The sequence below is a fragment of the Mytilus californianus genome, unplaced genomic scaffold (genome assembly GCF_021869535.1).
Source record: "Mytilus californianus isolate M0D057914Y unplaced genomic scaffold, xbMytCali1.0.p SCAF_10, whole genome shotgun sequence".
In the NCBI taxonomy this organism is placed as follows: domain Eukaryota; kingdom Metazoa; phylum Mollusca; class Bivalvia; order Mytilida; family Mytilidae; genus Mytilus; species Mytilus californianus.
This window is the reverse complement of record NW_026262582.1, coordinates 19,780,707-19,804,344: the sequence shown is the minus strand read 5'-3', so window position 1 is coordinate 19,804,344 and position 23,638 is coordinate 19,780,707. Positions and strand designations below refer to the sequence as shown.

At 32.7% G+C, this 23,638-nt stretch overlaps 1 protein-coding gene across 4 annotated transcripts in view; it reads left to right on the top strand.

The window, feature by feature from the left end:
- The window catches only part of LOC127717736 (uncharacterized), a 154,804-nt gene extending 131,435 nt beyond the window's left edge, over positions 1–23,369 (top strand). For all 4 annotated transcript variants that reach the window (XM_052223505.1, XM_052223506.1, XM_052223504.1 and 1 more), the window contains 18 exons: positions 649–876; positions 1,173–1,502; positions 2,131–2,544; positions 3,015–3,185; positions 4,236–6,250; positions 6,601–6,849; positions 7,376–7,609; positions 10,715–10,885; positions 11,195–11,350; positions 12,072–12,257; positions 12,634–12,720; positions 15,490–15,818; positions 16,441–17,033; positions 17,530–17,921; positions 18,362–18,574; positions 19,387–19,550; positions 20,529–20,640; positions 21,461–23,369. In XM_052223505.1, the coding sequence (XP_052079465.1) occupies positions 649–876; positions 1,173–1,502; positions 2,131–2,544; positions 3,015–3,185; positions 4,236–6,250; positions 6,601–6,849; positions 7,376–7,609; positions 10,715–10,885; positions 11,195–11,350; positions 12,072–12,257; positions 12,634–12,720; positions 15,490–15,818; positions 16,441–17,033; positions 17,530–17,921; positions 18,362–18,574; positions 19,387–19,550; positions 20,529–20,640; positions 21,461–21,652 (6,236 nt within the window). In that variant the 3' untranslated portion in view covers positions 21,653–23,369. The remainder of the gene's footprint in view (positions 1–648; positions 877–1,172; positions 1,503–2,130; positions 2,545–3,014; positions 3,186–4,235; positions 6,251–6,600; positions 6,850–7,375; positions 7,610–10,714; positions 10,886–11,194; positions 11,351–12,071; positions 12,258–12,633; positions 12,721–15,489; positions 15,819–16,440; positions 17,034–17,529; positions 17,922–18,361; positions 18,575–19,386; positions 19,551–20,528; positions 20,641–21,460) is intronic.
- Positions 23,370–23,638: the final 269 nt, after the last annotated feature.

Here is a 23,638-nt window from a genome sequence, read left to right as displayed (position 1 = left end):
TTAATCAAGAAATGCTGCAAGCGTGATGTCTGGTAATGTTTCTGGCATTAAAACCCGCTTACAGCAAATCCAATCAAGAGCATATAGCTGGATTGCAAAGCGCACATTTTGAATCTTGTTGTTAAGTCCACTATTCTGTAAGTCAGTTGATATGGTTTCTTTGAGGATTCTCAGCTGTATTGTTGACTTGCTGTGTCACTAAAAATAAACCCCATACCCATTTCCTTTAATTCGTAAAGAATTTAAAATCTGGGACGTTCACTGGAAGGATTCAATTTTAAAAAAGTGGTTAATATCATTGAGAACATTTATGTATTCATCCGAACATTGAAAATGTTGTAGGTACCAGTAATCAATTCAAAAATCTGTAGTATAACTTAGTGTAAGGCATATTAACATTATTATGATGAAGTAAAATAAAACAACTGTTACTGCTTTTATTTTTAATAGATTCTTTTTTTTCAAATTGCAAAACTTCAACAGCTTCTGGGTGCTGTGCCCCACCGACTCCCTGCCTCGGTTATAACAGAAGGCAAGCTACGCCACTGATATTTTGTATCTTAATAATGCACTTTGATTTTGGAGAGGCAGAAAAAAACCTATGATAGTATGATCGTGGAATACATTGTATCTTATGTCTATTTATAGGACCTGATATGAGTGTCAAGGCTACTGATCTTGTTGCCATAGACAACAACACAGGGTTAATCAGACCAAAACCAGGAACTAAAATAGTGTTAGCAGACGGCAGTTTAATAGATGTTCCACCAAATCATTTTGTTCATCCACAGACAGGTCATGTTTTACCAATTCAAGGAAATGTAGCATACGACCCTGTCACTTCTCGCCTTGTTTTTGTTGTAGACTCAGCAACAGGTAAGAGTTACTTCCCATAGCATTAAAGTCTTTTTTGGGGGCCTTGAAGCGATATGCATTGTAGTTGCAAGGGATAAACTGTTTTTGATCATTCTATCTTCACTTTAGTGTCAGACTAAATAAAGATTGGGATATCACTCATATATTTAATATTTTTTTACAATATATGAACATATTTATGTCTGTACAAGTTTACTTAAACCCAATAAATGAAAAATATATCAATATTTCTCAACTTCACAAGCGTTAAATTTGCTACATTGAATATGTTTTAAAAATCATTTTGATTTCAACAGGTGAAGCAGCCAGAGCAGATGAACCATTTATACCTTTCGTGCCGTTCCCAACCAGAGATGGTCAACCAATCAAAACCAAGCTTAAACCAATGGAGCACAAGAGTGATATGAAATTTGGTGCTCCTATTTCCGATCCAGTGACAGGAATTCATGTACCCATCATGGCTGTTACAATGCACCCCCAGACTGGAGCTATTCTACCAATTGGTTGTACACATGTTGATCCTGTGACTGGTTTACCAACACCAGTAGAAGTTGGATCAGTAATGGTTGATCCAAACTCAGGACAAGCAGTACCTATCTTAGCCGTCTCCTTGGACCCATCTTCAGGTGAGATACAGAAATGTTTGCAATCCTTTTTTTTTATTGTGAAATTTGCTGTAGGATAGGTATCGCAAAAATAAAAATTGGCATTTTTAGTTTTGATGGCATTTATTGTATGAACCATTTTCTAAAATTGTAATAATTAAACTTGCATTTCATTCCATAATCAACAATCGAAATGATAAATACAGGCAAGAATTTCTGAATCAACAGTACCAAATTTCAAGTTTACATTATGATCAGACTATATTATAGCTTATATTGTTCAACTATAGTGCTATCAACTTATAAATTCATTTATAGATTAAAGAAATTATTTCCCTTCCTTCTTATCAATTGAAAAACAGTGATATTTGTCAAAAAAATTAAGGAAGCAAAATCTCCTCATTGGTAATGAATGTAAACTTCACCTTTTTACATATGAACTTTGCCTTTGAACTTTTACTGAACTCTTAACAATTGCTTTGATACACATGAAGCAAATGATCTGAATATGAATGATAAAATGATTGATCCCTGTCAATATAAGGCACAATTTAGAAGTTCATTCCGATTAAAAAAATGAAGCTTTCTAAAAACAGCATCTAGACCACTTTACCGTCAAATAAATAAAAAAAATTATTTCTCTGTTCAGGTGATGTCGTTCCAGTAGGAGGAGTCAAACAAGGTGACAGAAGACCAATACCCATAATTCCTGGTGACCTCTATGTTGAACCACTCAGTGGTAAGGTCGTTCGTGTCCACAGTGGAATCTTACAAGATACAACTGTCCTGCCATCATCTGGAGGGTTCCAGGCTCTGTTAGATTCCAGTGTTTTGGCATGTGAAGCCAGAGTTAACGATGTCATGGATCATTACACCAAGGCTGTATTTAACCAGACTGGTACAAATATCAATGTCAGACTGGAAGAGAGTAACATGATGGCTGCCATAGCCGAGCTGGAGAAGGCTAGAGCTCGTATGAAGTCACATCTACTAAGAAATCAACATGATACTGAGAGAAGACTTGAGAGAGCCTCAGTACTGGCTGTCACAGGAGGCTGTCCAGGTTAGATTTGTTAGAATTGTTTGATGATAAAAATAAGGAGGTGTGGTATGATTACCAATGAGTCAACTTTTCAACAGAGTCCAAATGACGTGATTGTCATTTAAAAGATCACCCTACTGCCTTCAACTTTGAGCAAAACCCATACCATATAGTCAGCTCTGAAGCCCAGGAATGACAATTGTAAAACAATTCAAACAAGAAAACAAAAAACCTGATTTATGAACATAACAAAAAGCAAAAGGACTTGTGTGGTCCATATGTGAATTGCAAATTTCAATACAGAAGTTACTTAGGTTTTTTACCAACAATGTTTTTTTAAATCTTATTTACTATTTTACTTGAATTTTTTTCATTTAGCAAATTATCTATATTAAAAAAGTTTATTGCTGAAAGTAAGCCACATTTGTTTTTCTTGTCAAATGATTGACAAAAGTAGTTCTAGGGACTATAAAAATCCAATTATTTTTCAGGCATGTATGAATTTTCAAAGACTGGACAATTACTACCCATTCTTGTTGGAACAACCATGATGGACCCTGCAGGTAGTGGACAGGAAGTGCCTATTCTTGGAGCTGCCACAGACAAAAAGACGGGAAATACTGTACCACTAGGTGGCACAATGGAGGATCCTGAAGGAGGAGGTAACTCGTTATTATTTTATATGGATTATTTCTGAAAATCATAAGTGCACTAAGAAATTTAAAAAATACTAGAAAAGTCATCTGGTCTTTAAATTTATTGATTGTTACTTATTCCTGATTGTGACATATTGACTGATTGTGACATATTGACTGATTGTTACTTATTCCTGATTGTGACATATTGACTGATTGTGACATATTGACTGAGTTTGGATGCACATTGCAGGTGATACATGCATAGCAGGAAACGGTTACCCTGTTAGCTGTTTTTATGCCCCCGCCTTATGTCCTTCTGTACGTCCGTACGTACGTCCCAAAGCTGGTTTCCGTTCTCTAACTTTACTTTGCCTCAACCAAATGTTATGAAACTTATACACAATGCTTATTACATCAGAATACAGATCAAGTTTGAAATTGGGTGGCGTCACTTACAAGGTTCTTGAGTTATGCCCCTTTATAAACATAAAAATTGCTGAATTTTTTCGTTTCCGTTCTTTAACTTTAGTTCGCCTCAACTAAATGTTATGAAACTTATACACAATGCTTATTACCACAGAATACAGATCAAGTTTGAAAATGGGTGGCGTCACATATACCGTTCTTCAGTTATACCCTTTATAACTTTTTTAGATATGCAAGCGGGGGCATCATCTGTGTCCCATGGACACATTCCCCATTTATTTTATCTTGATTTATATCTCCTTAAATAAATGAACTTATGAGATTTGAACTTTGGTAAACGACATTGGCTCTTATTTAAGTTAAGAACTTCATCAGTGGTTACTTTTGTTATACCTAAATGTTTTTGTCAGACTGGGTAAATGATGTTGGTGGCATATCTTTCATTAGTTTTGCAAGTGATGTTCTGATTATTGATTATAATTGAATATCAGTGTGTTTAGCAGTCCCATCTAGATAAAATTGTATATTTCAGAATGGTACTCTTTTTATGCAAAAATGATCTTTTTGTATATGTAAGGACATCATTCAGATAACTGGCAAATATTCTTTGCACTTTTGCTGATTTTCTTTTTAATCTCTATTTCACAGGCCTAGTGCCAATTTCAATTGGAAAGAAAGCAGTAGACCCAGTAACTGGAGTGATGTCCCCTGTCATCAGTGTCCGCAGCAACCCAGATAATGGTCTTGCAATACCAGTAACACTGTCAACAGGTGGAGCTAGGAAGAAAAAACCACCACCAGGTGCCCTCGCTATGTTAGAAGAAGAGTTAGTTGCTCGTCGTACATACTGGAGACGTCAAAGACAACACGAGAAAGAAGTCACATACAAAGAACATCAGACAGCACAACAGTTATTGTTTGACATGGATTCCGTCACATCTAAGACAATCCAAAAATTCTTAGAAGATATTGATGTTGAAGTGCACAATATGTCTGAAAGTGAGAAGCGAGAATTCCAGAGACGTGGCGGTGCAGAACAAGAATATTCAATGGTTGTTCCTCCAGATGTTGTAGCAGTCTTGACACAAGGAGATGCAAATGAACACAGCCATGAAGAAGGCCATACAGCTGCCCATGTTAAGTTGTGTGATGTTCTTAGACGATTCTACACCAAACTTCAACAGGAAGAGAAACAGTTCAAGGACAAATTAGGTGACCTGGATGGAGCCATGAATCCAGATGCAGAAAACACTGCCATGAAACGATATCGTCAAGCTAAAAATAGACTTCAGGCAGAACTTCAGGATCATATTATCACCAGAATGCATGGCCTTGATGAGGCACATTCAGCTCTGGAGTATGCTAGAGAAAGATCTGAATTGTGTGCTACTGAAGCTAAGTTAGTGTTGACACATGAGGCCTTATTGGCTGGTGATTTTGACTGTCAGTTGTCAGGTGTTTATGGGGATGTTGAAAATACTGGTGAAAAAGACTCTGAACTAATACCATTACTCAAACAATTGATAGCCATGTTAGAATCTGGAGGACCATTCACTTTGTCGTCAGAGTTATTGAACCTGATTAATTCAGGAAAGAACATTGCTGGTTCTCAAAACACGACAAACATTACCAATATGGGCCAGGGTCAAGGTCAAGATGGTGACAGAGGAAGAGACAATCAAGATAAGGATAAGAATGGAAAAGATTTGAACAAAAAATCTAAAAAGAAAGACAAAGAAGAGGTTAAACATGTGACTTCAAGTATGGGCGGTACTGTGATTGGAACGTCAGGGCAAACTTCAACAGTAGAAGATGGAAATATTTTCGGTGGAAAGAACCAAGGTACTCAAGCAGAATTACAGAGAGCAATGTTTGAAAAGCAAGCTTACGAAGCTGCCAAACTTGAAAATGACCTAAAACGTAGTGAACTGGATACAATTAATGACACTCTTGATGATTGTGAGAAAAATAAACAGAGAGCTATAGACGAGGCCAAGGCCGATTTAGAGAGAAAGTTAGCAAAGGTAAAAACTGAACAAGAACAAGAGAAGGTCATGATAGACTATGCTACAAATATGCAAAAGTTGAATGAATCATTTGAGAAAAATAAACAGAAACAGTTGGACACACTTAGACAGAAACTTCTCGAGCACCGCAGACAAGGGAAGAAAGATTTACACAGGAAACACATTGGTGAAGCACAAGCACAGGGACTTCCTGCTGATTCAGTTCCTAGCGTCCAGAACCAATCTTACGAAGAATTGATGAAGGATCTGTTACGTTTACAGAAACAGCAAGAAGAAATGATGGCTGAAATGAGGAAGAAGAGTGCAGATGAAGGTGACAAGGTCAAACCTGCTGACATTGACAAAGAACTGGAACAGCAAATCAGAGCCATGGACTTATCCAAAGCACAGAAAGAACAAATGATTCACTTGGCTAATGATCGCTCAAAGGAACTGAGCAGGCAAGTTGAAGAAATGAAGAAGAAACTAAGAGAAAGGAAAGAAAGAAAGAAGGCAGGAAGTTTGACAGCAGATGAAGATCAGAATCTCAGTGAAGAGGAAAAGAGAAAATTGATGGAAGCTAGAGAAATGCAGAATGATGCTGATAGAATGATGGAAGAACAAGCTATCCTTGATACAATGAAACTTATGGAACAGGTTAGTCAATCTTAACTGCAATAATGACATCACTTTTTTTTTTGGCATGAGTTGGCTCCCTTTTGCACAAGAAATTTTGAGTAGTATAGGATTTAAGCCATAAAAAAATTGTCAAAATTTACAATGAGTTTATCTAATAAAAATAAATTATTTCAAGAATTCAAATGAATGTGAACTGAATAAATTGCAAATTTTTGTCTTGTGAATATTTGTCATATAATCTTTTTAACAATCTGTCCATTCATTTTATTATTTTTTTATATATATTAATGAGTTTGAGGGGTATATGCGAAATTTTCTTTTTCTTTTTTTTATTAGTGGTACATAAATTCTTTACCGTGTTATTATAGGAACAAAAGAGAAAAGCAGAAGAAGATGCTTTACGGGAAATATTGAAAAATGAGTCTGCTCAGGAGAGAGATCGTATTATGGCTCAGTTCCATCAACAGATGAGAAAGATGAATAATCGTTTTGACGATGAAAGATCAGAAATGGAGGACAAGGTTAAGGCCAAACTAGCAGCCAAAAAACGTCTAAAAGATGAACTTGAAAAGGAGAAGGCAGTTTCCAAGGAGTTAGATAGAATAACAAAAACACATGTAAGTGGGAGTTAGAGTAACCAAAACTTGTTAAAGTGGGAGTTAGATAGAATAACTAAAAATCTTGTAAGTGAGAGTTAGATAGAATAACCAAAAGTCTTGTAAGTGGGGGTGAAATAGAATAACTTAAACACATGTAAGTGGAAGTTAGATAGAATAACCAAAAGTCTTGTAAGTGGGAGTTGTAGATAGATTAACAATAATACATGTAAGTGGGAGTTAGATAGAATAACCAAAACTTTTGTAAGTGGGGGTGAAATAGAATAATAAAACACATGTAAGCAGGGGTTAGATAGAAATTTGTACGGGTTTTAATATGTGTGAATCAAATGATTTTGGCGAAATTTTAATATTCTATTATTACGCTTTTACATTTAATGCATTTCATTAGCTTAAAGATAAATACACTATCTTTTTTTCATTGTAAATTAAATATGACTAATGAAGTGAAAAATGCGTCTTCAAGTTCATTGTTTAAATCTTAAAATGGATTTTAATAATCCGATGAAATAAAACTTATTTATAGGTTGCTAAGGGTGATGCTGACACCGCTGATGTCATCATGAAAATTAACGAGAAAGTCAATGGTGAAAAGATGACTGCAGATCAAGAAAAACTTCTCAGAGAACAGATGGCTCAACAGGAAGAAATAGAGAAGAAACAGTTAGACGAAGCAAGGAAAATGAACAGAAACATTGAGGATGAATTTGATGCTGAACGGCAGAGCATTGATGGTAACATGGCTAGTCAGAAGAAATTGGTATGTAATTTTGACATGTACCATTTAATATCTGATTCGATTTTACAGTTCTTTAAAGTTTTATATTTGAAATTTGTGATTACAAGATAACTCATTATCTAGTAAGAGTTAATATTCAAAGATAAATGCTAAGTGTTTGCTAAACAAATGAAGATTTTACTATGTCTTCTATAATTCATCTGCAATCTTAGACATTAAAGGGGGAAATTTTTTGTGAAGGGTTCATTTCAAGAACATTTCCGTCGCTTAAATTTGGTCTATACACAAATCAGAATAAAAGATAGGAAAACCAAGAAAATGAAATCTTGCGAAGTAGTTTGGCCTTTTATATTGTGAAACTAAACTTTACTAAGGAAAAACAAAAACATTTTACAGTCTCTGATATGAGTTTCTTCTGCATATTGATACTTTAGAATATTAGCTGCAAGCTTTACATCACAATATAAAAATTTTTGTCCATAGCAAATGAGTTCAAAAAAGTCGTCATCTTGTGTGGAGCAGCTGATATTTTACATTATTGCATGCCTGCTATCAATAATTCAATCTAAAAATATGATTTAGAATGTTAGGAATGTAAGAAGGATTAATTTACTACACTAAAACCTTATTGCCTTATTACAATCCGAATTGTATTTATGATGTGTTTCACAAAAATATGTGATTGCTTTATTGATGACAGAATATGTAAAAAATATTTTTCAATATTAAATCAACATTTTTATTTTTTGTTTACCCTATCAGGTGGTAAGTAAATTTGGTGCATGGTGGTTTTTGATTGATAATTGTTGGTGTTTATCCTAACCCTACATTAAAATCTTACTTGTCAATGATGTGCATAGATTTTGAAATCATTTAATTTGTTACAAACAAACCAGAATTTAATCATTTAATTTGTTACAAACATACCAGAATTTAATCATTTAATTTGTTACAAACATACCAGAATTTAATCATTTAATTTGTTACTTTGTTACAAACATACCAGAATTTAATCATTTAATTTGTTACAAACATACCAGAATTTGATCATTTAATTTGTTACTTTGTTACAAACATACCAGAATTTAATCATTTAATTTGTTACAAACATACCAGAATTTAATCATTTAATTTGTTACTTTGTTACAAACATACCAGAATTTAATCATTTAATTTGTTACAAACATACCAGAATTTGATCATTTAATTTGTTACTTTGTTACAAACATACCAGAATTTAATCATTTAATTTGTTACAAACATACCAGAATTTAATCATTTAATTTGTTACTTTGTTACAAACATACCAGAATTTAATCATTTAATTTGTTACAAACATACCAGAATTTAATCATTTAATTTGTTACAAACATACCAGAATTTATTCATTTAAATACTACTGATGTTATATTTGTTTGACTTAAGTCATATAAAACAAGAGATTGACAAGTTGAGAAAATCTTGTGATATCACACTGCCCTTTTGATTTTTTTTAAAATGTTGAAAGTATGAAACAAAATCTTTTTTTCAAAAAAAAAATTTAAAACTATTTTAATTTCCTTGTTTTCTAACATCACACTTGTACATTTAACAACAAAAAAGAAGTATCAAACATACCAACAATGTCAATGTTTCACTTTAATTGTTCACAAATCTTAATTTTTCTAAAAGATGTGTTTTTCAAACCTTTTTAAACAATACTATTTTATATTCTGAAAATAAGAGAACATTAAAAGAGAAGGAATATGTCTGTACACAAAAAAAGAAGTTTTAAAAAATAATGAGAGAGCCATATGCTGTTTCAAGATTATATGGCTATTAAAATTGAGTTGCCAATCTCTTGTATTATAATATATATGTCTTTAGTTTGACTGACAACATATTTGTCTTGCCATGGTCTAATGATTAATTGTTGATGCACCAGTATCCATATTATGTTTCTTTGCACAATGAAAGAATAGACATTTATAGTCTTAAAATTTGTCAATGATTGTTAGGAATATTTATCTATTAACATGTAGGACAAAGATGAAGAGAAACATGTTTTATTTCAATGTGCTTTTTCATGACCTGAAATCACACACAACTATCTTTTTCACTTATAAACATTTCCACTTTCCTCCCCTTATCTGTATCCATCATTGATATCCAATATTTTAATTAACTGGTTCTTAATCAAATTTCATAATATTTTGATATTTGCATGGTAAAATTTACTATTCCCTTACTTATTATGCTTGGTTATAGTGGGATTCATTGATGACAACAGTATACATGTCTATTTTCATTTGTTTTAAGGCAGTATGGGATATAGTTTACAAAAAATGTAGTTTATATCATGCTATTTTCGAAAATATAATAAAAAAAGGGCAAAGGTTAAATCAAGTTTGTTTCAACCCACAGGTTGTGAAAAATTTATCATATTTTGCAAGGATTGTACACGAAAAAAGAATGATTGTGTTTATAGAAGGAAAACTAAATGACAAAAGTTTAGAATAAAATATTAAAAGATAGTTATTATAAAATGCTTTAAGAAAGTTAAAAGAAGACAATGGTGTCACCCTATTTGTTTATTTGATGCATAAAAAATAAACAGATGTTCTGTACATTCCTTTATATGAAAAAAAAATTATAAGAGTTATATCCCCTCATAAATCAAAAATTTCTCTTAATTTTTTTTTTATCAATAAAAGCTTTTCTGTATCTGTGGTAAAAGTTGTTATTTTAAGATAATATCGTTCACCTTAACCAATCAAAACCATCAAAAATAGTAAACCACAAATAATAATGAATCTACAGTATATCACACATTTCAAAACATTAACCGATTTATCTTGTATCTACTTATTGTGTCATTTTTTTATGAGGGTGGTAAAGGTTTTTTTTCGTGCAAAATGTTTGCCATTTTTATTTCACGTGCAGCCGTGAAAAAGGCTCGTTATTCACCATGTTTTGTGAAATCGGTAAAAAGATCAACGTGCAAGAAATTTTTAATTGATCATTCATCGTGAAATGGCAATTTTATTTCGCGTTCTTCCGTGCAGATACCCCCCTTTACGCCCCTCATTAATGTAAACAACAAATTTTTCACAAGTAGTTTTAATTTTACTTTTATTTATTTATTAGTCTTTAGAGGCTCACAAGTCTAAATTTGAGAGAGACATTGCACTACATCATCCTAATATTAGTGATGCAGAATACCAAAAACTCTTGGCCAAACATAAAGCAGAGTTAGCTGCCCTTGAGAGAAATTTGGATGAAGAAAGAGAAAGACAAAATAATGTACTGAAAGAAAAGGTAATAAATTTTATACGATTTGCATATCTAAAAATACTTGCATATGATTGGTTCTTTAGAAATTTTTACCTAAGTGTAAACATATTTTATTAAAGAATTCATTATGTATAGCAACAAAAGTAGATAAACACGAAATATAAAGGTAAATCAATTTTTTATCTTGAATAATAATTGAAATTTTTCCATACACTTAATTTTCATGAAACAAAGGACTTTAACTATGGGGTAAAGAGCTTTGTTTAATTGACATCAAATGTTTATCACTTAAGTGAATCAATTGATAAGCTACATAAGAATCTATTTTGACAGATAAAACAGAGACAAAGAAAGAGAGCAGAGACATTGGAGGATAAACACAGGATAGAAAGAGAACAAGAACTGGCTCGCCAACAACAAGAGAGAGACAGACTAAATGAGAAACTAGCAAGAATTATTGAGAAGTCAGCACTTGTGGAGAACGTCAAGGTTGGTGTATGAGATTATTCTGTTAACATAAGAGGACTTCCAATTTTTTTCCTGCAATTGACCATTTTACTATACAATCATGTGTGTTAAAGTGAAGATTCAGGAACACAAAGCGAAATCAGTCAATTTGAAAACAGTTTTATTTTTACTTAAAACACACTATTTATTATGATTTAGTGCTTTGTGATCAATCAGTATTTTTCAAAATTGAATTTTTCTAATGGAGACTTGTATAGATTCCTCTTAAAGTATCTGTATGAATAATGTAATATCAGCTTTTTCAGCAAATACTCCGGACTTAAAATTTATTTCAATTTCTAACGAGGAAGATGATATTGATATATCATACAAGTAGACATTTTTCCTTCTTTAGAAACAAAAAGAGATGGAAGATGCCTAAGGGATAACCAAAACTCATAAGTAGAAGAGAGACAGACAAAACCTTGTAAAATTAAATTGAAAAGACAACCAATTCTCTTTGAAACACTTCATAAAAAACTAAAGACTGAGCAACACAAATCCCACTAAAAAATAGGGAATTAGCCTTCATGTAAAATGCATGGAAATGTCCAACCACATGAATAGTTAGTCCTTCATCAATATTGTTGATTTCACTATCTACTTTTTATACACAAATTTAACTAGTTCATGAAAATTTTATGCTTTGAATGAAAATACCCCCATTTACAGGATATAACATTATTGAAAATATATTTCGTAGGGAAAAGATGATGACACTGCAGAAAACATGATATACTCTGTTCTTAGACAGAGACATTTGAAAGAAGCTATTCACCTTGAAGACCAACTTGCACGTGAACTGGCAGCAGCCCGTCGTAGAGCTCGTGCTGACATTGAATCCAGAAGAAATGAAGAAAGAGACAGATTATTAGCTGTATTTGAACAGGTATGCATTGTTAGAGTAATTAAAGAGGCAAATGTTCAAATAAAGTTACATAAGGGCTTTTATGTAAACATTTTATATATTTTCATAACTGAGTAAATTGTAAGAGATCAGTAGAGGTATTTATTCATATGCAATAGCTTTAGAATAATGAGGTTTGTTTTCAATATTTTTTTTTTAATCATTGAATAATTGCATTTGTCGCAGACTATGTGCTGAACCATCGGTGGCCTTGGGCTGTTGTCTGCTCTTTGGTTGGGTTCTTGTATCTTTGACACATTCCCCATTTCCATTCTCAATTTTATTAATAGCTAATTTAAAAAAACATGTAAAATTGTCCTGAATGATGCTATTATTAGTTTTGTATTTGTTATTTTAGGAAATGAAGGATCTGATTGCTGACAGCAGTGACCTTTCACCTGAAGAACTGGCTCTTCGTAAAGAACAGCTGAGAAAACAACAAGAGGTAAGATATATTCTGTATGTGACATGAAGTTAAAATATGCATAGATACCTGTCATGTGATTTATACGACAGATCACATAGGTACCTGTCATGTGCTATATACGACAGATCACATAGCTACCCGTCATGTGCTATATACTACAGATCACATAGATCCCTGTCGTGTGCTATATAGGACAGATCACGTAGATACCTGTCATGTGTTATATAGGACAGATCGCATAGACACCTGTCATGTGCTATATACGACAGATCACATAGATACCTGTCATGTGCTATATACGACAGATCACATAGCTACCCGTCATGTGCTATATACTACAGATCACATAGATCCCTGTCGTGTGCTATATACGACAGATCACATAGATACCCGTCATGTGCTATATACTACAGATCACATAGATACCTGTCATGTGCTATATACTACAGATCACATAGATACCTGTCATGTGCTATATACGACAGATCACATAGATACCTGTCATGTGATTTATACGACAGATCACATAGATACCTGTCATGTGCTATACACGACAGATCACATAGCTACCTGTCATGTGCTATATACGACAGATCACATAGATACCTGTCTGTCATGTGCTATATACGACAGATCACATAGGTACCTGTCATGTGCTATATACGACAGATCACATAGCTACCCGTCATGTGCTATATACTACAGATCACATAGATCCCTGTCGTGTGCTATATACGACAGATCACATAGATACCCGTCATGTGCTATATACTACAGATCACATAGATACCTGTCATGTGCTTTATACGACAGATCACATAGATACCTGTCATGTGATTTATACGACAGATCACATAGATACCTGTCATGTGCTATACACGACAGATCACATAGCTACCTGTCATGTGCTATATACGACAGATCACATAGATACCTGTCATGTGCTATATACGACAGATCACATAGATACCTGTCGTGTGCTATATACGACAGATCACATAGACACCCGTCATGTGCTATATACGACAGATCACATAGATACCTGTCGTGTGCTATATATGACAGATCACATAGACACCCGTCATGTGCTATATACGACAGATCACATAGACACCCGTCATGTGCTATATACGACAGATCACATAGATACCCGTCATGTGCTATATACGACAGATCACATGGGTTTTGTCATGTACTATACACTACAGATCACATGGGTTTTGTCATGTACTATACACTATATACTATACACTACAGATCACATTGGTTTTGTCATGTACTATACACTACAGATCACATAGGTTTTGTCATGTGCTATACACTACAGATCACATTGGTTTTGTCATGTACTATACACTACAGATCACATTGGTTTTGTCATGTACTATACACTATATACTATACACTACAGATCACATAGGTTTTGTCATGTACTATACACTACAGATCACATTGGTTTTGTCATGTACTATACACTACAGATCACATTGGTTTTGTCATGTACTATACACTACAGATCACATTGGTTTTGTCATGTACTATTACAATACAGATCTCACTGGTTTTGTCATGTACTATACACTACAGATCACATTGGTTTTGTCATGTACTCTTACACTACAGATCACATTGGTTTTGTCATGTACTATACACTACAGATCACATTGGTTTTGCCATGTACTATACACTACAGATCACATTGGTTTTGCCATGTACTATACACTACAGATCACATTGGTTTTGTCATGTAATCTTACACTACAGATCACATTGGTTTTGCCATGTACTATACACTACAGATCACATTGGTTTTGCCATGTACTATACACTACAGATCACATTGGTTTTGCCATGTACTATACACTACAGATCACATTGGTTTTGTCATGTACTCTTACACTACAGATCACATTGGTTTTGTCATGTACTATACACTACAGATCACATTGGTTTTGCCATGTACTATACACTACAGATCACATTGGTTTTGCCATGTACTATACACTACAGATTACATTGGTTTTGTCATGTACTATACACTACAGATCACATTGGTTTTGTCATGTACTCTTACACTACAGATCACATTGGTTTTGTCATGTACTATACACTACAGATCACATTGGTTTTGCCATGTACTATACACTACAGATCACATTGGTTTTGCCATGTACTATACACTACAGATCACATTGGTTTTGCCATGTACTATACACTACAGATCACATTGGTTTTGCCATGTACTATACACTACAGATCACATTGGTTTTGTCATGTACTATACACTACAGATCACATTGGTTTTGCCATGTACTATACACTACAGATCACATTGGTTTTGTCATGTACAATACACTACAGATCACATTGGTTTTGTCATGTACTATACACTACAGATCACATTGGTTTTGTCATGTACTATACACTACAGATCACATTGGTTTTGCCATGGAGGAGTGGGTAAAACTTTAAGATGTCCCCTGTTCCTTCCCTTAAGAGTTGCAATTTCTTTTTTATAATCCTAAGAATTGATTATACAAAACTATGGAAAAATAGGAAAATCTATTGTATTCAATGTTAAAAAAATTATGTTGCATTTGAGTGAGCTTCCCACGTAGGGCAAGTGGAAAAAGCATTCTCCACCTGATTTCAAATTTCAGTAAGCCATTTTATTTTGCATAACTGAACCATGAAAAGATGAGCATATTATATTAATAGCTACAAAAACTGGTACATATAATATACTTTTTGAGAAAATCTCAACAAAACTTTCTATAATATTTACAGAAACAACTGAAAGACTTTGACAATGTTACAACAAAACTACTTGAACAAGCTGAAAAAGAAACAACACCACAACAGAAAATCCAGGAAACCCATGCACGACTACAACTAAAAGAAAAACAACTCAACGAACTGGCCGATGCCATGAAACAATACTCGCCTAAAGACGCCCTCTATAAGAAATATCAGGAAGATGCTCGATTGGCAAGTGATGAAGCTAAGCATTACAAGGACGATGTATGGAAAAAGATGCAAGACGAGTATGAAAGACGTAAAGCTGAACAGAAACAGAGAGAGGAAGAAAAACAAAGGAAACTGATGGAGCAGTTTAAGTGAGTTTTCTTTTCTGATGATTTGTGAAATGATTGAAAGATTGATTGATGTCAATACACATTTAGAATAAATACTATAAATTAAAAAAAATTTGCTCACATTTATTCTTGTGATTGTTTTAAAAAAAGACAAAATGTGATTTCAATTGTTAAGATTTCAGGAATTTCTGCATACAAATACTGCTATCAAAATTTAAAAGTTTTGAACTGTCAAAGTGTCTGCAGTAATAAAAATATCAGAAAAATTTCTGCATTTACAGTAGTTGTATCATTACAAAAAACGTTATTGTACTTCGTTTATGGTATGGTAATTGTTTGAAGCTGTTATGATAGAAAGAATGGTAATAATTATTTGTTTGCAGTTAAATACATTGAACTCTTTTTGAGGGATTTTTATACACTTATGAACTTCATGTACAGAAATGTTCCATGAATTATCTTTTTCCTGTATTGGAAATGTAGAAAATTGTGCAATTAAACATTTTCTCAATTTCATAATTTTTGCAACTGTAATTGAAAAAGTCTATGATTCTTAAATAAGAAACAGTGACAAAAATATCTTGTTATTAATATTCTGAAATACTATTTATGCCAACTGTATCAATGTCTGTATCTTTTAAAGGAATATGGAGAGAGAGATGGAGGAAGAACATCGTAGAGAAATGCAGAGACAGAAAGATCGAGAGGAAGAGAAAGAAAGATTACGTAAACAACAGATTGAGGAACGTGATAGACGTCATCAAGACGAGATCAAAAAGATGAATGTGAATGGAGATGAGAAAGAAAGGTTGCTACGGGAACACCAGGAACAGATCAACAAAATGAAATCAAATATGGAAGAGGAACAGGCTCGAAGCAAAGCCAACCTCCAAGCTCGATTGGATGCCAGGAAGAAAAATCGTATTGACTCTAATAAGGCTAAGTTAGAGAAAGAATCATTGTTAGACATAGATGCAGAACATCGCGAAGATTTAGCCAGAAGACAAGCAGAAGATGACCTCACTAGTAGATTACCCCCAGTAGGTGGCAGCTCTGACTCCACTCCAGGTGTACCTAGTGGTGCTGGTATCCCTGGCTCCTATGTATCAACAGGAAACCAGGAACAAGACTGGGTCAATATGTTAATGATGTCTCCTCTATTTAAACAGATCAATGACCTTGCAGAGATGTTAGATAAAACACCAGAAGGTGGAGCCACCAGTGATAAAATAATGGGTATAAAACTTTGATATTGGAATTTTCACAACTGCTTGTAGAAACTAGGGATTTCAGGCACTTTATTAGTAAAGTTGAGCAATCTTATATCAATTCATAGTTCTATCTTTGATTGGTGTTGTTATACTCAGCTCAGTCTGATTATTAAAAGTAATTTAAACCACATATAAAAATAAGGAGATGTGTTATGATTGCCAATATTCTTCCACTCAGCGCTTCAATTTTTATTTTTCAAAATGTTAAAAATCAGAAAAGCAATTTAATCGTCATTTTGATGTGACTCATCCTTTCTAGATTGATAATCTGTATGACTGTGTAGAATATACAGTTTCGAATAACTTTCATATAGTTAGCACTAAAATAATAAGTTATTTTTTTTAAGAAATTCACCTCTATAGGTATTGATTCTTTAGTCTCATTGTCATGCTGAATTTATTTTAATCAATTTGATCTGGCAATGCATAAAAGGCTGATTTCAGAATATTTTTATTTACAGGTGGGGATTACAGCCAGGCTTACATGGATGTCAAGGACGCACAATGGCAATGTAAGGGTGACCTTGTCCCAGTGGACATCAACAACATCACACCAAGTCAGTTCGTCATCTATCGTTATGGTGTGTTTGTCATCCGCTTACTCCATCAAAGTATTGGAACACCTGATGTCAGCCTCCTTCTGGCATCAAATCTTCCACCAAACAACTACGGAAAGAATGCATTCAGGAATTCTGTCTTTTATGAAAATGGTCGTAGGATTATATTTGTTCGTCGTGAGAGGATGGATTCTATTGGTGAATTTGTCGTGGTGATTTTACACACACTTGCTCATATCAAAGTGGGAGATATGACAGATGATTCCAACACATTGTTTTTGAGAGAATTCTATAAGGTAAGTTAAAAAAGACAAATTTATACAAATTTCAGTTGTAATCAATTAAACACTATTGATAATACACTACTGCATAACAGTAAAGTTTTAAAAAGAAGTTCAATATATATCAATTAGGTGGCAACCAATCAAAACAAATACTGTAAATTCAAATTTTTACATAATAGAAAAACAAAGAATATGGGGTATCCATCCATGACACAAAATCAGTAAATGCACAACAAAAAAAACATACAGAAAGCAAAGGAACAGCGCTTTTATTGCTGTTCTTCATCTCAAAGTCACAGTGAGGCCTCAACATATGCATTTATTATTGGGATTGCTGAACAATGGAGAAAAAGTTTGCCATCTTTGTTTTATTTGTCAAATATCAGACAAGAAATATGTGCAGTTTGGATTGTTATCATAGATCCACTTCATTTTTATTTTTTGAATTTCAGGCATTACGAGTAGTCTGCCAGGATATGTTCTTTTCAAGAACTAATAGCTCATCTGCAGCATCATCCGTGATGGGAGCACCCTCTGTTGGTTCTCGTACTGCATTGGAATCAGCTCTTGGGCAGACCAGAAGTGCTGATGAGAAGATGAATGTGATCGGAGATCTTGTAGATATGAAAGTTGAAGGACCAACACAACTTGATTTCTCTGAACAGGTAAAGCAGCTCCTCTAATAAGAGTTTTCATGCAAAAAATTTCAAGTACATTCCATGCAGGGATTTTTTAGAAATTCTGTTTTAAATGACACAAGTTAAACAACCTTAAAAAAAGTAAAATAATTTCACTGTTGTGTCAACAATAAAAATTAATTGGCGATAAGGGTTGTTTTAAAAATAATTTTATTGTGTGTATGAAGTCCCCTCCTCCCAAATCCATGTATACAGTTTTAATTGATATTTTCCTCTATTTTTGAGGTAGACTTTTAGAAACCAAAGTAGTTTTTCATATTTAACATCAAGGGTCTTCCTTCCCCATTGTATAATCATCATTGGAATATTAATAGATGGACAATTAATTCTCAAATTGAAATTCTGAAATATAGCATCACTTCTTTCTCCTTGGATTAGGTTCTGTTTTAAATTACGATAGTTGTTCATTTTATGTTTTTTGTTTTAGTATTTCAGATAAATATGCAAAAGTTGTTCATTTTATTTTGTGTGTTTCATTAGTTAGGTTAAAATACCTAAAAGTATATTATATTTTGTGGGTTTAGTAAGTTCAGTTAAAATGCAAAATGTGTTCACTTATTTTTTTGAGTCTCGTTAGTTCAATTGATAATGCAAAAGTTGTTCATTTAATTTTTTCGAGGTAAGTAAACCCATTTAAAAATGCAATAGTTGTTTTTTTTTTCTTGGTGTGTTTAGTAAGTTCAGTTAAAAGTGCTAAAGTTTTTCATTTTATTTATTGTTTTTCCTTAATACTGTATTCAAATGCAAAAGTTGTTCATTAAATTTTTATGTTTGTACAGAGGATGTCACAGAGACTGTATGGTGCTGAAAGTCTTGCCAGTAATGCCAGATTACGACAGCACTTAATGGCCAAGGGAGGAATCATGACAACCAGTGATTTTGTCAGTGTCCGAATGGCTGAACTTAGAGGACTGAAAAGCCCAATTACTTCACCCAAAGCCAGGTAGGAAATCACAGTTATCTTCACAAAAGTGTCATCACATTCCTTTCTTTTTTCTTATTATGCCCCACCTAGGGCATTATGTTTTTCTGTCTGTGCATCCATTCGTATGTCTGTCCCGCTTCAGGTTAAAGTTTTTGGTCACTTCAGGTTAAAGTTTTTGGTTAAGGTAGTTTTTGATGAAGTTGAAGTCCAATCAACTTGAAACTTACAATGTAGTACACATGTTCCCTATGATATGATCTTTCTAATTTTAATGCCAAATTAGAGTTTTGACCCCAATTTCACGGTCCACTGAACATTGAAAATGATATAGCGAGTGGGGCATGCATGTACTATGGACACATTCTTAATTTCATTTTAATGAAAATAACTAATAATTTTAAACTAAATCATATTTGTCGAAGGTCGAAACATGTAGACCATAGCAAATAAAGTTGCAGACCATCTGAAGTGTTGTTGTCAATTTTGAGTATAAATCATATTTGATATGAGCTGAGTCGGATAGAAATCAACCTAATGCAAATGAATATCAATATATCTGTTAACCTATTTCGAATTGAAAAAATCTCTGCGGAAAATCTGTAAATGTTTGAAAATTGAGTTATTAGACCACTACAAAAACAAGACCCAAATTCATCTTTTATTTCGTATTTGAAAGTTCCAATATCAATCAAAGTCTTATACATGTACATGTATACGTGCACTTGCATAAGGTCGATTTATACTCGACTCAGCTCATATGATGAAATACTGTGGATTCATTTATTTTCGTGGTTAACAATTTTTGTGGTTTTGCCAAAGTTGGATTACAAGCCTATAGAAATTTTGTATACATTTAAATTTGTGGTTTGTCTTTATATTACCTACAACAAAAAATTGGTATCCAGCAAATAATAATGAATTCAAAGTATAAAGAGTTATCTCCCTTAAGTTAAATTAGAGTGTTTACTAAGTTCATTATATTTTATTTATTTTCAGTCCAAAGAAGCAGATAGCTCCACCACCTGTTGGGTCAACACGTGATCTACTTGACTCAAAGTTGATGGACCTTGAAACAAAAAATGACAGTCTTAATGAAGAATTAGCTCAGGTATATTTTCTGAACTATTTATTTTTATGACATTGTGCTCCTAAGTTCTACTGAATATCCTGTATTTATTGCCATTCCCTCAGTGCTTTTGACAGTATAGCTGGTTTATAATCAGTTCCTCTCAACTAAATGGAAGTTTATATTTCAAAGTTTTCAAGATGGTGAACGAAATTTTATTAGATTTTTGTGTACCTTCTAATACCTCTCATCATAAGATTCAATATCCCACAGGGTTTATATTGAGGTAAATACAGTACAATAATTAAGATATTAAAGGGGGAGGGATCTGGTATCTATCAAACTGATTTTTTCTCAACCCAGTTTCTAGTGCCTGTACCAACTGAGATTTTGATTTTATTTATCCTTCATCTGTTTGATAGTAGAATTTGTGATAGGTAAAGTATGACAAGATATTTTGACCATTTCTGTTATTGTATTTATAACGTATAAAATGATCTACCCGCTGAAATCTGAAAAGTTAAAATTATTTCTGAATGAAGGCATCCAGAATATCAAATCATCTGTTATTTCAATAAATATTTCATTCCATAAATTAAAAATACCTCCATCCCGGTTAACATTTTCAAGGGAGATAATTTACTCTTTAAATCATCCCTGTTAAGGACATTTTCAAGGGAGATGATTAACTCATTTCTTTAGAAATTAGAAGTTTACAATATGTTTTACAGTGTTACGTTTTTATTTTTATTTAGCTTATATATTTCTTTTGTTCTTTAGATTCTTTCCAAAGTAAGCCTTCTTGATTAAAACATGTTTTTCACAAACACAATCTATAATTCTTTACTGAAATCTATTGTAGACAATGAAAAATGAAGCAGAACTTAGAGAAGGTATCAAAAGCATGATGGACTCTCACGATAGTCGTCTTCCAACGGAGCAAGAAAAACTTGTCTCCCTCCTCGCCAAAAAGGAAGATCTGATGAAGAGAATTGCTTATACCGAAGCAGATATCACAAAGAAGGAGAAAGAACTAAAATCAAAAAAGCGATAATTTCAGATTTTCAAATTTGACTTTAACAGGAACTTTGAAACTCAGATTATTTGTTGAATATGTGTAGAGAATTTTTTAATGATTCAAAGAACAGGAGCTTCATTATAGATGTAATACAAAATGGTAATTTATCAGTTTTGATTATAAATGTTTATCATATTTTGAAATGTTGAAGATGTTATATTCATAAACTTTTATGCAGTAATCAAAGAAATGGTGAAAATTTAATGGAAAAAAAAACATGTCCGAAAAAGCATTCTGTGATATTAATGAATATATTTTCCATCCCCAGTTATGTCCCTTGTTAGCAGTTGACAGTTTTTCCAGTCCTTTCTAATTTACTGAATTTTTTTAAATGACATAACAACAGTTGTTTTTTTATGTATATTTTTTTGAATATATTTATACTATGATGTCAGGATAAATATTTTAATGTTAAACTTTGTGGGGAAGTTTACATTACAAACATTACAATGAATATTTTCCGTCCACAGTAACGTCCTTTGATAACAGTTCACCTTTTTTTTCAAATGACAATTTTTTTTATATATTTGTTGTGTCAGGACAAATATTTTAATGTTAACCTTTGTGGGGAAGGTAACATTACAAATATTTTCCTTTTTGTTCAATTGTTAATTTTACAGAAAGATTTATATTTTTATATTTATACACCAAAAACATTCAAGTTATTTATAGTTTTAACAAAAAAAACCCAAAGTTGATAATCTCCCTTTATTTGCTGCAAAAATATCATGGTTCAATATTCTATAATACATTATTAATAATTTGATGGTACTGTCAATTTTAAGCTCCAATCAAAAAGTACCTTTTACTAACATATTTATTTTGTTTAATGATTTTTATGATGACAAAGGTTAAAATTAGCCTCCAATAATGTGCAATCATAATTAATATTAATAATAATAAATCTGCAATATTTATACTTCTCTTGCAATATGTATCTGTATCTTTATTTTAAAATGTTATGTTTATATGTGATTTTCATTTGGACAATTTAAAAGAAACCAAAACATAAATAATCAAAGTATATCTGTAAAAAATAACATTTAAGGGAATCCCCAAATGATAATGAATTTTATAAGTGATTTTTAGATTTTAAAATTAAATTTTATGTCTTTACAATTGAAAAAAAATTTATATGCAATTATTAATAAATTGCCTAAGATAACAATTTTGTGATTTAACAGGGGTAGATCCTGGATATTTTAAAAAGAGGGGAAGGCTTATTTCCAGAAACAAATTAGACCATTTTTGGCCAAAAAAAGGCAAATAAATTGTAAGAAACAGTTAGATTTTTTTTTCACAATTAAAGGGGGGGTGTACACACTCTATGCCCCCCCCCCCCCTGGATCTTCCACTGTTTGATATTTAATATGTTATTTTTGACCACATGGAAAACACGTTTTTGTAGATTATCATAATTGTAGATATTTTCCGTCCACTTGTTTTTTGACATTCCATCCATACATTGTTTAATGACTAAAATTGTTTATACATATATTTATATTATGAAAATGGCTGGTCCATTGGTTTTTTTCTTTGTTGTACATCCTTTTTCTCATATACCGGTATATGTATGTTGTACGTCATGAATTTGAACAAAAACACTAATAACATATTTTGTAATTTCATCACCTATTATTTTTGTTTTCTTTTTGCTTATTTTTTTTAGCTAAATAAATATAGAGCAAACTTATTGATTGTTTAAATATATATCCAGCATTTAATCCTTTCTGTTAAGACATTAATGATGTAATCCTTTGAGATAGATTTCATAAAAATCTAGCAAGAATTGTACAAATGATATCGCTTAGAAGACTGGAGCAAGGAACAGACATTCCAAGGGAGACAATCCTTTAAATATAGTTGTTCCTCACTGCCACTGTTTTTCAAAATGTCCACAACATTGTTGGTATTGGAAAATCTAGCTACAATTGTATGTAAGAGAGACACAGTGCTTAAGTG